Source organism: Papilio xuthus, unplaced genomic scaffold (assembly GCF_000836235.2).
Source record: "Papilio xuthus unplaced genomic scaffold, Pxut_1.1 DF829758.1, whole genome shotgun sequence".
Taxonomy (NCBI): domain Eukaryota; kingdom Metazoa; phylum Arthropoda; class Insecta; order Lepidoptera; family Papilionidae; genus Papilio; species Papilio xuthus.
This window is the reverse complement of record NW_013528891.1, coordinates 1,045,350-1,058,906: the sequence shown is the minus strand read 5'-3', so window position 1 is coordinate 1,058,906 and position 13,557 is coordinate 1,045,350. Positions and strand designations below refer to the sequence as shown.

Below are 13,557 nucleotides of genomic sequence, written 5' to 3'. Positions count from 1 at the left end.
AGACGAAGTTTAAATACCTGGAGGTGACATTGTCCCATCTGGATTTCAAGTTCTTAAGGTTGTGATGCAGTTGGGAAGTGGGGCTGGGCTTCTGCTGCCGCTTCAGGTACTCCTGGCCCTGCTGCAGTACCGCCTCCATCTTAGGACGGTTGGCCTCGATCTCGTTGTATACCTCCTGTTGATATAAGTAGAGCGTGTTAAATCTTAAGCCCGTTTTCCACTAACGCGACTTGCAACTCTAGCCGCGCGTACGCTATTTAATTGTTAATTGAATGTTTATTATTAGTTTGCTCCTGAACTGTCCATCGGATCTTAATAAAATTTGGCACAGATATAGAACATAACCTGCACGAAAACATAGGCTACTTACTATGTTTATTTTTTTAAACCGCGCAGATGGAATCGCGGGCGAGAGCTAGTTACAAATATTTGTGGGTAATATCTTACCATAAACCTCTCTAGTTGTTCAGTTGCGGTCTCAGGAAGTCCTCCCACTGGTTTAGAAGCGGCGATTACCGCGTCCACTTCCGACAGCCACGACAGCAAGTCTCCGATCTCCGCGTTGAAGCTAAACATTTACATGTTTTATGTTATCTACAATTTGGTTGCTTAATCTTTGGTAAAATGACGTATATTAGTTACATACTCTATGATGGCAAAGAGTAGGCAGAATAATGTCAAAGAGTAACAAACTGACATTAAAGTAATTTACTGTAAATAAAGTTAACTTAAATTATCTTTTCTAATAAAAAGGTTTGTTAAGCGCTATTTTAATATTCGCGCGCTAGTTCTTATAATACCTCTGTGCCTCTCTGAGTGCATCTTCCAGTTCGGTCTGTCGGTCTCTGGCCTTCTGCTGCAGCGCGCGCCACTTCCTGTTCAGGGTAGACAGCTTCTCCGCTGTTTCACCAGCTTCCTCGCTTCCTGTTACACGTAGAGAAAACATTCCATCAGTTTCCGTAGGCATATAGAATCAAAGAAAATTCAACTTTATATATAAGAGATTAAGGTTTATATTCGTCTTACCGTGTTGTACAATATGCGCACCGGCGTCGTTGAGGGTGTCAATGCTAGCCTGATGCGCAGCGATGTCGTTCACCAGCACCTTCAACTTGGCTAATTCCACTTCTAAGATCTGAGGCTCACCGGCGACCTGGAAATCGGACTTTATTACCATACAAGAAAAAACACAAATTTCTTTGACAAAAACCAGTGTCCAGGTGCTTGTGTCATCTTACCGGCTGCAAGGTGTCTAATGTGGCGCTGGTGTGCTCTATCCAGGCGAGCAGCTCCTGCAGCGCGTGCTGCAGCTGTCCCAGGCGCAGTAAGGCACGCTCCAGCTGCTGCTGCCGGTCCACCATACCGCGGAGTAATGTGGACCAGCGCGCGTTTACTTCCGTCAGAGGCTGCTTTATAGCTGCAGCTTGCTCCGATGATGTACGTTCCGTTAACTCTTGCGCTTGTCTGTCAGTTTTATTATATTATTAATGTTTGAAATTTTTTATAACTACAAACCAAGATAATAATGTCCCATCCAAACTTTATGGCAGCTCGGAGTATCGCACAACTACGTAGGCACTCGCACTTGGCCAGCGTGGTTGACTATGGCCTAATCACCCTTAACTTAGGGTAGGCTCCGAGCCCCTCGGTGGGGACGTATAGTGAGCTGATGATGATGAACTAGGTAGGTAGTTAGCGAGATGTGAAATGGACCACCACGAGCCGACATAAAGTTTGAATATTATAATAATAAATTTTGTACCTACATTTAGTTAATTAGAAGGATGAATGTTTTATTCATTCAAACTACTAAGTAATATATAAATTTGTACGTAACATTTCTATGAAGTAGCATCAGAAATAGATGATAGAATTTTCTAGATGATTGATATAAAGCAGACAACAAAGACGAACTACGCTCCAAATGGAAAGAAACACTACTCATATCGTCAAAATCTTTGCACTTTTATTACAAAACTGTGTCTAAAATTTTTGTATATATTAGGATAGTTAAAAAGCGTGATAAATAAAACTATTTAACAATGTCTGGTGTATCATATAAATGAATTTAAGTCGTTGTACTTTGGGTTTCTGAGGCCAAAATCTCTGTATAAAATTGTTATATCTCCGGTCAAACATAATGACAAGAATGTAAATACGTTTTGTATAGACATTTTGATCTCAAAAATCAAAATTTCTAGACTTTCAAAGTATTATGTAGAATTTAGACTTAGACCATAGATTTTCTATTAATATTCCTCAATGTGCAAAGATTTATCAGAATATTGATGAAAATACATATAACAAGTACAAAACTAAAGCAGCACACTTAAAAATAAGTATAATTTCTTGCCTCATTAAACTTCTGCAAGGACGATTCGTTGTCAGGTGGGTGCATAAAAAAATATAATATTAGTGCACAGATTATAAATGACGTATTCAATATTTACTCTGTCTATTTCAAATAGATTAGTTTGACAATTGACGTATATAAAATATCTAATTAATTTTGTATGAGGATTAATATTGTACTTAATGGACGGTTGTCATAATGTCGGACTGTACGCGCATTACAAACAACTAAGATATTTTTTAATTCCGCGCGTACGGAGTCGCGTGCGATAGTTAGTATTATAATGAAGTTATATATTTATGTGATGGTTTACCTATTGAGAGCTTCAACTTTGACCATATGAGGGTCGACCTCCTGCTTGAAGGTCGCCAGTTGAGCGATCTGTCGCTTCACCGCATCAATATCAGACCCCAGGGCGCCCATGTTTGAGAACTTTTCCTCCGCTGTATCGAGGAACTCCAGAAGATTCTAGAAATAGAATAAAGTAGAACATATTGCATCTGTCTCATGGTCAAATAATATTAATCTTATTATAAATGCGAATGTTAAGGTGAAACTTTAATTTTTTTTTCAAATAGATGGATGGATATTTGTCAGACGGTATCTCCAAAGCTGTATGGATGTCGCTGAAATTTAGTACAGATGTAAAACATAGTTTGGAAGATACATAGGCTACTTATTATTTTTTTTATAAACCCAGATGAAGTCGCGAGCGACAGCTAGTAGCTTCATAAAGTAGTAAAGTGTTTTCAAAAGAATAGGAAATAAAAGAACATTAACCAATATAAGTTGAACCATATATCCTATTAAAAGTAGTACCTGTAAGGTGTCATGGAACTCCATGGCCTTCTCCATGGCATCAATGAGGTTCTCCTCTCTTCTAGCATAGAGCGCGGTGATGTTGTCCCAGGCGCTGTCCAGGTCTTCCATGTGCTTCTTCACCTCGGGCTTGTCAGGCTCACCACAGATTGACATCAGGGTGGAACCAGTCTTGCGAACTTTCTCAACCTGGGTTAAAAAAATATTATTGAGATGTCTTCCTTCTCTTTTTTTAAACGTAGATTCGTATTTTCTTATCTCTTTTCTCATGAAAACTGTAGTAGTTTTTATTGCCAAAGTCATAAATAATTTAATGTAATGTTTAACTTTCTAAAATTCAAAAATAAAAAAGGAGTGTGTTAAAATCATTAAAAAGAAGAGAGAATCCACGTCTCTCTCTCTCTCTTTCTCTTATAGACTAGATTCATCTCTCTACTTCTCTCGTACCAGAGTTGCGTGACTCTTCAAACGGAGGGGAGGTGAGGTTCGAACTCTCATTCTTCCATCACCCCACAAACGACTTCACATGCCACCTCATAAGTTACATATGATGTGTTACCTCAGGCTTGGTGTGGTCAATCTCGTGTCGTATCTCCTGCAGCGCGACCTGCTGCAGCTGTATGGCGCGGGGCTCAGCTGCAGGCGGGGGCTGAGCACCCAGCGCGTCCTCCAGCTCTCCCAGCGTGCGCATCACCGCGCGCAGCTGCTGCCAGAAGCGACGAGCTGTGTCCAGCGCAGACTCCAGGGACTCGCCGCGGACGTTCGTCGCTTTTTGTACTTCCTCCCATAATCTTAAATTTATTTTTAGCAAAAAATAAGTAAACATGGTACTACATAAGTTTTTCTTATATGAGGGTAGTCCTTGCGACTTTGAATAGTATTAAAAACCAGCTTAATGTAAACAATGCTTTGTGAAATTACAAAACCTCCAGTTTTGTTAAAATATCAATCTCACTTATATTAAAAGTAAGAAAGTTTAAATGGATGGATTTTTGTCAGAACGTATCTCCAGAACTACAGCATGGATGTCGTTGAAATTTGACACACTTGTACATAGTCTGAAAGAACACATAGGCTACTTATTTAGTATAAAACGGAATAGCTAGCGACAGCTAGTTCTAATATATTTTTGTTTATAAAATAGCATAACTAAGTACTAACTTGTTGAGTTTGTCGAGCTTGTTGCGTATGTCTCGCACTGCGGGGTCGCTCTTGTTGGCCTTGCTGATGACGTCAGAGGCGGCACGCTGCACCGCGTTGTACGCCTCCTGACGCTTATCCAGGTCCTCAGAGAGCGCGTTGTTCTCCTCGATTTGATCCCTAACGAATAATATTCATGTTAGTTGACCTTAAAATTATCCGGCTCGAAGGACTTTTGGTCCTTTGAGTCGGATTATTTCAAAATATGCAGTATAAATACACATTTAGAGAGAACACAAACATTTCTAGACCTAGTGACATTGGATGGCTGAATTATTTTATATATTTCTTTACAAAAAAAATGTTGTTACAATTGTCATATGAATTAAGTAAAATTAACTAAATAGACATGATATAGAAACAATACTGACTGTATCTTAGGTGGGTGGGCAGAGACGGGCTCAGCGTGGTGTAGCTGGTCCGCGGTGCCAGCCAGCGCGCGCAGCATTCCTTCCAGCTTGTCAGAGAACTGGGACGATTCTTGTAATGCCTAACAATAAACATACCACTGTTAATAGCAAGTACTTTGTAATAATATCAACACAAATTCGAAATTTTAAAGGGTGGACAAAGACAATGAAATTTAAATAAACGTGAAATTGAGGCACTGACATTGGTCTGTATTTAGTTTTTGTCCAAATTCAAATTGTAGATGGCTTGGCTTGTAAGGCAACCAATAGTAGGCATTGCCAAATAATATTGATATCTTAATTCTAGATTTTTTTTTATATCCATACTTGTTCCAACTCCTGTTGCCTCTGTCGCAGTTCAGCGCGCAGTGCGTTGTACCGCTCACAGTCAGCCTCCACGATGTCCTGCAGCTTGGCCGCGTCCTCCTCTCCGCACAGACGTGACAACGCCTCTCCAGTCTTCACCAGCTTGTCTACCAGCGGCTTGTGCCCAGATATCGATTGTTGTAGCATCTGGAATATATGTATATATAGTTTAGACATCATTATTAACCTAAGTGTATTTTATTCAGTAGCAGTTTTAAGGTAGGGCTAGGGGGGGGGGGAACTGCCCAGGGCACCGGCCCTAAGATACTTTAAAATTTTCCCCCAAAACTAAAAAGGGGTTGGGCAAAAATCTCTGGCCCTAATTTTCTTTTTAAGTGTAATAAGGGACTATTCTGGCGAGGCAGTGGGCTTTTAACTCGATTAACTTTCGAGATCCAAAAATTACTATTTTATTCTAATATAATCTATCCAATAATGCTCACCTCGTTTTTGTCTTGCTGCTGAACAATCTGCTCAGGGCGCAGCGCCGGCATGGCCAACATCTGGATCTGGTCCTCCATCTCGTCCAACCATGATGATAGTCTAAACGATTTAAATATCAAATTAATTTGTATTCATTTTTTTTTTTCAGAAAGTTTACGAAAATCAAAACTTCTCAAACTTTAAATGGCGACAGAATAAAAAAAAGGGATTTGACAGACGGACGGACAAAGTGATCCTATAAGGGTTCCGTTTTTTCCTTTCGAGATACGGAACCTTAAAAAGGTTTAAAATGTGACTGAGAGAGGTTTGAAGAAGTTTTTTTCTATTAGAATGTAGTGTGTTGACTGACCCATGGTGTGTGTCAGCGAAGTGCTCTGCTAGAGGCAGGGCCTGCTCGAGTGCGGCGATGCGAGCTGCGCTCAGCCGGCCCACCTCCTCCATCATCTCACGCAACTCCTCGCTGCGGTCCCTGATCACACCGGCTTCTTCGCTGGACTGGCACTCGCGCAGCACCTGCATACAATACACAGGTAAAATCCGGCTCGAAGGACCTATTATATATTCATTGACGAGTCTTGCTCAGAAGAATAATACTACTACTACTACTACGTTAAAAACTCTTTCAAGTGTAATTTTTTTATTTAAATTTGAACAGAATATGTTATTAACCGTGAATTTACAATTTTTAATGTATCAGTTTAAACAGAACTTATTGGGGACTTGCGGTAAATCAAAGAGTTACCTTCTTGGCCTGTGCGAGAAGGTCCTTGGCCCGCACCCTCTGTGCGGAGACCTCCTCCGCGAGGGGTCGCTGCGCCTGCAGCTGCGCGCGCAACGCGTTGGCGGTGGCGGCGGGCGGCGCGCACGACCGCAGAGTCGCGTCTGCGCCGCGCAGCCACTCTATCAGCTCTTCTATGTCGCCTACCACTTCCAGTGAACGCTGCACATATACATTTACTGTGTCATTATGTATATCTCGTTTAGAAATAAGAAAAAAAAATATTTTTTGGTCAGCATACATTCAAGTTACTACTTAAAAAAAAGTTACTAATAAAATAATAAATATTCAACCTAATGAGATGGATATTTTATCACTTCGATGCACAAATATGAATTTACAGTTTTGACTAGTCAGCGTAATAAACCAAATCTCCGTTTAAAACATATTGTTATCTCCTTTTTATCAAAGATAATGACAGGGATGACAATATATTTTGTACTGAGATTTTGGTCTCAGAAACCGACGGTAAGTGGAGTTATAACTGAAGTTCTGTAGCCAGGTTTAAAAATGTATTTATGTACCTTCTTGCTGAGCAGCACACGTTCAGCCTTCCTCTGCACTTGCTCAGCGATGGAGTCAAAGCGTCTGTTGTCACGAGTTACTATGCCTTCTATGTGTGTCGCGCCTTCTCCCGGAGATATCTTAACAAAGGGAATATAATGTTTAAACAACTTCATCTAAGACAGAAATTATATAAATGAACATCAAAAAGTGTAATAATCATTCAAAATATACTGTATTTAAATTTAGTTTCACATTTTTTTTATATAAGTTTTATGAATAGCGTTTGACAAGATCGATCATAAAAAATATCACAAACGAACAAAAAAAACTTTGTTCTACTGTATTATTTCTATATACATATTTATATCTTAATTTAAAAATATATTTACATATGCAATGATAGTTTAATAAATATGATTTTAAGGAAATATGTTTGGAGTACCACAAGGCTTGCATTTAGGACCACAATTCTTACCTCGTATATTTTAAGACAATGTACTTATTGTCCAGAACGTAACAATGAGAAATTTTTTTTTTAGTTTTCTATAGTAAAAACATACCTGGCAGAGCTGTGGTCCAACCAGGTTGATGTTTTCTAGCACCGGCCTGAACTCCTGGATTTCAGCTTCCAATCTGAGAATGTCTTCTTCGAGTGGCTCCACAGATTGCAGACAAGTTTCTGCTCCAGCCATCCATTCGGTTAACCTAAAGGTGAAAAAATTAGAAATGTATTAGTTGACCGAGTATTTAAAATCAAGTTAAAGAAATCTAAATTTAATGCATGCCATTACTATCTTAGGTCATTTGGTACAAAAATTATAGTATTTAATTTTGAGTGATTGAATTTTTTAATCATAAGAGTTTTTTATATTATTAGATGGTAAACAAGCAAGCGGCCACATAGATTCGCTGAAGTAGCGAAGCAATTACCCATAGACAACTGCAATAAAACAGTTTTTTTGGTATAGAGCAAATACATAGTAGGAAAAGAAGATGAAAAAGAGAAAAGGAAGAGACAAGAATTGGATTTTGGATCATCAAAATATGTATTGAAATTACTGAAGGTATATGGTACAACTTAATGGTGTCTTATATAGGATTTCATATGTAACTGACTTGGCGTGGCTGTTGGTGAACTGCTGCACGAGGGGCAGAGTGTCGGAGGCGTGACGCAGCAGGTCAGCGCCACGTGCGCTCAGCTCGATGTACCGCCGCTGCAGCGCGTCCAGCTTCTCCTTCAGCTGGAGAGCTTCATCTCCCGATATGTGCTTCATTAATTCTAACCCTGACTCCACTGTGCTGTCGACTGCTTCTTGTTTTGATGCTATCTCCTCGGTTTTCTCCTGTTATGGGATTTTAGACTTTATTCTGTGGTAGTTGAGTTGAAATTACAATTTAACAATCATGTTTAAATCGTGTTTCGAATTTAGACTTTAAAATGTGTTTGTTAAAGTTGAGTTTAACTCACAGCCAAGTCATCCATTTGCCGTAGCAGTTTCTCCATGTGAACGGGGAGGACCTTCCTCTTTGCCAGGTATTGTTCCATGCCATCCATCCAGGCGGACAGGTCCTGGTAGGTAAGCACCAAGTGACGCAGACCCTTGCGGGAGTTGTCCAGCAGCTCGCCTATATTCAGGCTGTGCTCTACTAGTGCTTGATATCTAGAATAAATCATAATAAATATTAAGCAAATTACAATGAATTTGGAATGATTTAAAAGTGAACAAAATAATCTTAAGATATATCTTATGAAAAGTTACCAAAACCTACCAATTCGGTAGGATTCGGTAGATTTTCGTTTTATGGTAAACTTGCATTTGAAATGAAGTATTTATAAATTTGTTTTCCAGCATTTCTACTATTTTCTATCAAAACTAAACCTACCTATCAGCAGCGGCTTGCAATCTGTCGGCCAGAGCCGTGGCCTCATCATCTCCGACCAGCCCCATGAGGGTAGACGCTGTTTCTGTCAGCTCTTTGAATGCTGGTTGCTTTGATAGTATATCATCGTGGAGAATCTAAAAAAAATAAAAAAATACTGTTTATTCTACAACTTTATGTTAATCAGCTAAAAAATAAAAGAATAAAAAAATTGTATTTGGCAGTACAATTATTGTGTAACACTTTAAAAAAAAAAGAAAAAGAAAATTTTAGAGTTACTATTATTTACATAGGCTTTATTGAATTTTACTTTTAATTATTTAACCCATTCGCTGCTACTCGTTAATCAAACCTTATGCTCTCTAATCTTCTGCTGTATCTTCTCTTCATCAGTGGGCACCAGCTCGAGGGCCTTGACCTGTCGCTCCGCGCTGCTCAGCCATTCCACCAGTGGCTGTAGTTGTTCTTGGAATAGTTTCGCCACCTGATGACAATGAAATACATTAAAACTATAGAAACAGTGGATTAGGTTTATACCAAAAGAGGATTGTACCAGGTCTTATGGACCTAGTATTTATTGCAATATTCTACTAACTATAGTAAAAAAATGTTATCCATCTAAAATTTGTTGACATACAAACTAACGAATCAGTTTATAAACTGACCTTATATAACTGAATTCAATGAAATAAATTAATTCTAAGTAGGAACATTAAATAGGAATCGACATTTTTTTATCAAAAATGTATAGTAGTTTTCAGATATCTTTTCCGACAAAATATTTGAATATAACTATACCTTCATAGCCTGCTCCAGGTCCAGCATCCTCTGCTGTGCACCATCAGTGAGGGCGTCGAAGCGCTGCATTAATGCTTTAAGCTGCTTTTCCACTGCTTTCCTTTCAGCCGGCTCGCAGCCAGCCGCCACCTCATTGCCCATCGCGAATAAAGACGACATTGAGTTCTGACGGTCCATCAGCATCTTCTTTAAGAACTGGAACAAAGACACACAAATATGTAAACTTATACTAGTGATCGCCCGTTACTCCGACCTAAAAAATACTATATTTTATATCTGAGCCAAATTTCAGCGAGATCCATGCAGTTGTTCTGGAGATATATTTTAACAAACATCCAACCATCCATACACCAAACATTCACATTTATATCATTAGTCAAAGTAAATAGTAAAGATTGCTTGTCCAATCAACCTTATCGCAATAGAGTTAACACACCTTCTGCTCCTGCAGCTGAGCCTTCACCACCTTGTAATCAGCAGAGGGCGGTTTCTGGTTGTGAACCATGTCCTCAGTATCGCTCAGCCACTTCTCCAGTCCGGCCAGAGCTTCAGCGAACTTGCCTGATTGCAGCAGACCTACGTCTAAACGACGCTCGCGTTCGTTCATCTAAAAGATTGTAAATTAAAAACAAGACAAATTAATTTTAAACCCTATGACACTTAGGGGAAGACTTCCAATCGGATGACACCTCATATGTCAAAATCAGTTCAATTGTAAACAACAGGAAGTAAGCTACAGGAGGTTACAAAGTTATAGAAATACATATAAAATTTCATACATACAAAAACATCATTTTTTCAATTTAATAGTAAACAAAATTTGATAAAAATCCCACCTTTTCCTTCAGCGCATTCCATCTATCATTCATCTTCTCGAGGTCTTTCTCCAAGGTCTGCGTGGAGACGCCCTGGTTGGCGGAGCGCACTAGGCCCTGGCCGATCTTGTTGCAATGAGCCACGTTCTGACCCAACGGCTCCAGGGTCTTTGTCTTCAGATCAGCGAAGTCTTTCTGCTGGGATCTGATCTGCTCCACTTCTGAGGATACCGGCTTTAAGCTTCGCACTTGTTCTGTCGCCTGGTGTTAATCGAAGAAATTTAATAATATAAATAATATTATTTTTATTATGTTATACTAAACCTAATTATTTTCGCCATAGACAAAAGCGGCATTTGTCGCTAAAAATCAGATTTTTTCATTATTATAACAACAACATTACACCCCTAAACTAGAAGGGTAGGCAGAGACTACGGACCTCGATTTGGTGCGGAAAAATTTAAATAAATTATTTTTGAAAAATATGAAACGTGTTACCTCTTGCACGTCTTCCATGACAGCATCGTAGGCCTTGTAGAAGGCCTCCAATTTGGATAGTGTGTCTTCCAGATCCTGCTCCTTGCTGCGAGCACGCTCGTCTAACTTGCCCAATTGCTTGCGTAGTCCTTCCACCTACACATGTTACTTCGGTCAATAACATATTTAAGGTGTCATGAAATTATTTTTAAGTTTCTTTGTTTTTTTTTTTAATCTAGATAAGAATAAGTAAAATTTATACGTGTATATTTAATGGAAACTAAGGAAGGTATATCTAACCTGGTCTCTAGTCTTAGTAACATCTACAGAGTGTCCGCTGTCCACCAGACCCGCAGCAGCTCTTTCAGCATCAGCTATCAGGTCGTCAGCGTTCTCCAGGCGCTTGTAGAAGCGTCCCAGGTCATCCAGCTGCTGTCTCACCGTCTTCACGTCACGTCCAGGTGCCTTCATACTGTCTAATTCTTTCTCGAGGTCTGATAAGTCGTGGGATACGCCTTTCACTTTGTCCTGGAGAATTTGAATAGGTTAGTTTGACAAGAATAATCTCAGTAGTATAAATCTATAAACATCTGTAAAAATCTCAATTCACCTGGAAGTGTGCGAGTGCAGCAGTAGCGCCGGCCAGCTGGTCGCGTGCTGTATCAGCGCGTGCTTCCAGCTGCTGCAGGCGGTCGGACAGCGCACGGGCAGTTTCTTCCAGCACTGGACGCGCACGCTCAGCTACTTCTGGACCTGCGCACTCCAGCGCTAGGGAGATTATGTCCTCTGCTGCGCTGTGCACGCTCTGCGGGAGAGAGACAAACGGTAAAGGAAAAAATCGTGATGCAAACTACACAACTTCGAAGATCAAAGATATGTGTAAAGTGAACTTGCACTGAACCAGCATTATTGACTATGACCTAGTCACTAACTTAGGGTAGGCTCCAAGACCCTCAGTGAGGACTGATAGTGAGTTTATGGTACCTGTAGCGGTGCTCTGAGCGCGTGCAGCTGGTCAGCGACCCTGGCGACGGCGTCGTGTGCCGCGTGCGGGGGCACGGAGCTGACTGCCTCCAGTCTCTCCTCGCAGCGCTGCAGCGGCGCCTCCACGCCCCGGACACGCTCCAGGAATTCGCCCAGCTTGCGTAAGGTTGATTCAAGGAATTCCACATGCTGGAGTACTTCTGAAAGACGAATTTAGTGGTCAAGTGGACATCGAACTGCTCGTTTCATAATAATGTAGTTATTAAAGCTAAGATGTACTTTATTATAATTATAAATTTTCTTTTTTCTTTATTTTATTGCCATATCTATTGTGTTAAGTGAAATAAATTAAAACGAATAATTTCTATAGTACAAACCGTTGTTAATTCTGTCCCATCTCTCTTTCATGCTGTCGATCTGATCTCTGACCACCTCCTGGTCCACGTCACACGCAGAGATGAACGTCTCTCCCAGCGTCTTGTTGTTTTCAAACTCTCCAGACCTGCACAAATACAATCAAATATCAACCTTAATCCATTACAATAGGGTAGCTATACGAAATGAAAAGTAGTGATTATTAAATTACTATTAATTTTAAACCTTAACACAATGCAATAAAGTCACCTTTCCTATATTATTTATTATTGGGCTAAATCTGAATAAATTGACAATCAATTTTCAACATTATTCCCCAGCAATAGGATATCAATTTTAATAAGTGTTCCATACCTCTTCCAGATATCGTTCCTGATCTGCTGCAGCTCTCGTAGCTGTTTCTCAACCTCCTTCTTAGTGAAGGTTGTGGGGGGCAGCTTGAGGAGACGTTCCTCAGTATCCGACAGCCAGGGTAAGAAGTTTTCCTGCGCTTTGCTGTATTTACGGCAGTGCTCCTACAAAAAAGAATAGTAAAAATACAATAATTTAACTTATTTTAGTAAGATTTTTTTTAATACTACTTGACAACTGAGTTAAAAAAATTCTAAACGAAATCGAAATTATAAAACATTATTATAATAAAGATAAGTAAATGAAAATATTATTCTAATCGTTGGTTTCTGACATGTAAAACCCACTAAAACTAATTATTTTTGACATAACAAGGATTTTGGTCTCAGAAATCAATTATAAATGACTTGTACACAAAATGACAATTGTACCTAAATGAAATATACTCACCATAGCGGTCTGTAATCTCGTGTAGCGATCAACAGTCTCCCGCTTGAGTTTGTCCCATTGCGTCTGAATGCGGTCCAGATCTTTGCGCAGACCCTGGTGTGAAGGTTTCTTCTCCATTTCACGACCTTCACACGAATATATAATTTATTATGGATGGCTTTTATACCCATAGATAGAAGATGAAAGACAGGCATGATGTGGAAACGATTCCGTGTTTCATCTGATAAGTGTGCCGGAGGACAAATTTCTAGTAATCTTTGCCTTACCACCGTTTTTTTTATAAGGAAATTATGGGAAGGGTAATTAAACGCATAGGGAGGAGAAATCTTCCTGTGCCTCCCCAGCTCCTTTGATTAAAGGTAGGCAACACATCTGTAATTTCAAATGTGTGGGGTCGATTCGCTATTTCGACGAATTTAGGTAGTATGCTCGTTTGCCACATTTTATTATTAATATTATAAATGTGAATGTTTAGATGGATGTTTGTTTGAAAGTATCTCCAGACCGGTTTAACGGATCTTAATGCAATTAGGCATAGTTGTAGAACAT

The 13,557-nt window shown here is 39.6% G+C and overlaps 1 protein-coding gene across 1 annotated transcript in view; it reads right to left on the bottom strand.

Moving 5' to 3' along the window:
- The window catches only part of shot (dystonin-like protein short stop), a 151,978-nt gene that overhangs the window by 23,597 nt on the left and 114,824 nt on the right, over positions 1–13,557 (bottom strand). Inside the window, exons 52-81 of the mRNA XM_013314165.1 lie at positions 13,009–13,133; positions 12,562–12,722; positions 12,210–12,334; positions 11,833–12,032; positions 11,459–11,653; positions 11,149–11,376; positions 10,870–11,004; positions 10,393–10,632; positions 9,993–10,163; positions 9,557–9,751; positions 9,111–9,242; positions 8,762–8,895; positions 8,346–8,538; positions 7,994–8,220; positions 7,438–7,582; positions 6,895–7,014; positions 6,335–6,532; positions 5,942–6,105; positions 5,592–5,691; positions 5,110–5,295; positions 4,744–4,862; positions 4,334–4,492; positions 3,732–3,963; positions 3,173–3,361; positions 2,667–2,821; positions 1,239–1,464; positions 1,027–1,153; positions 801–924; positions 448–568; positions 18–175 (exon numbers count right to left, since the gene is read on the bottom strand). Of these exons, the coding sequence (XP_013169619.1) occupies positions 18–175; positions 448–568; positions 801–924; positions 1,027–1,153; positions 1,239–1,464; positions 2,667–2,821; positions 3,173–3,361; positions 3,732–3,963; positions 4,334–4,492; positions 4,744–4,862; positions 5,110–5,295; positions 5,592–5,691; positions 5,942–6,105; positions 6,335–6,532; positions 6,895–7,014; positions 7,438–7,582; positions 7,994–8,220; positions 8,346–8,538; positions 8,762–8,895; positions 9,111–9,242; positions 9,557–9,751; positions 9,993–10,163; positions 10,393–10,632; positions 10,870–11,004; positions 11,149–11,376; positions 11,459–11,653; positions 11,833–12,032; positions 12,210–12,334; positions 12,562–12,722; positions 13,009–13,133 (4,984 nt within the window). The remainder of the gene's footprint in view (positions 1–17; positions 176–447; positions 569–800; positions 925–1,026; positions 1,154–1,238; positions 1,465–2,666; positions 2,822–3,172; positions 3,362–3,731; positions 3,964–4,333; positions 4,493–4,743; positions 4,863–5,109; positions 5,296–5,591; positions 5,692–5,941; positions 6,106–6,334; positions 6,533–6,894; positions 7,015–7,437; positions 7,583–7,993; positions 8,221–8,345; positions 8,539–8,761; positions 8,896–9,110; positions 9,243–9,556; positions 9,752–9,992; positions 10,164–10,392; positions 10,633–10,869; positions 11,005–11,148; positions 11,377–11,458; positions 11,654–11,832; positions 12,033–12,209; positions 12,335–12,561; positions 12,723–13,008; positions 13,134–13,557) is intronic.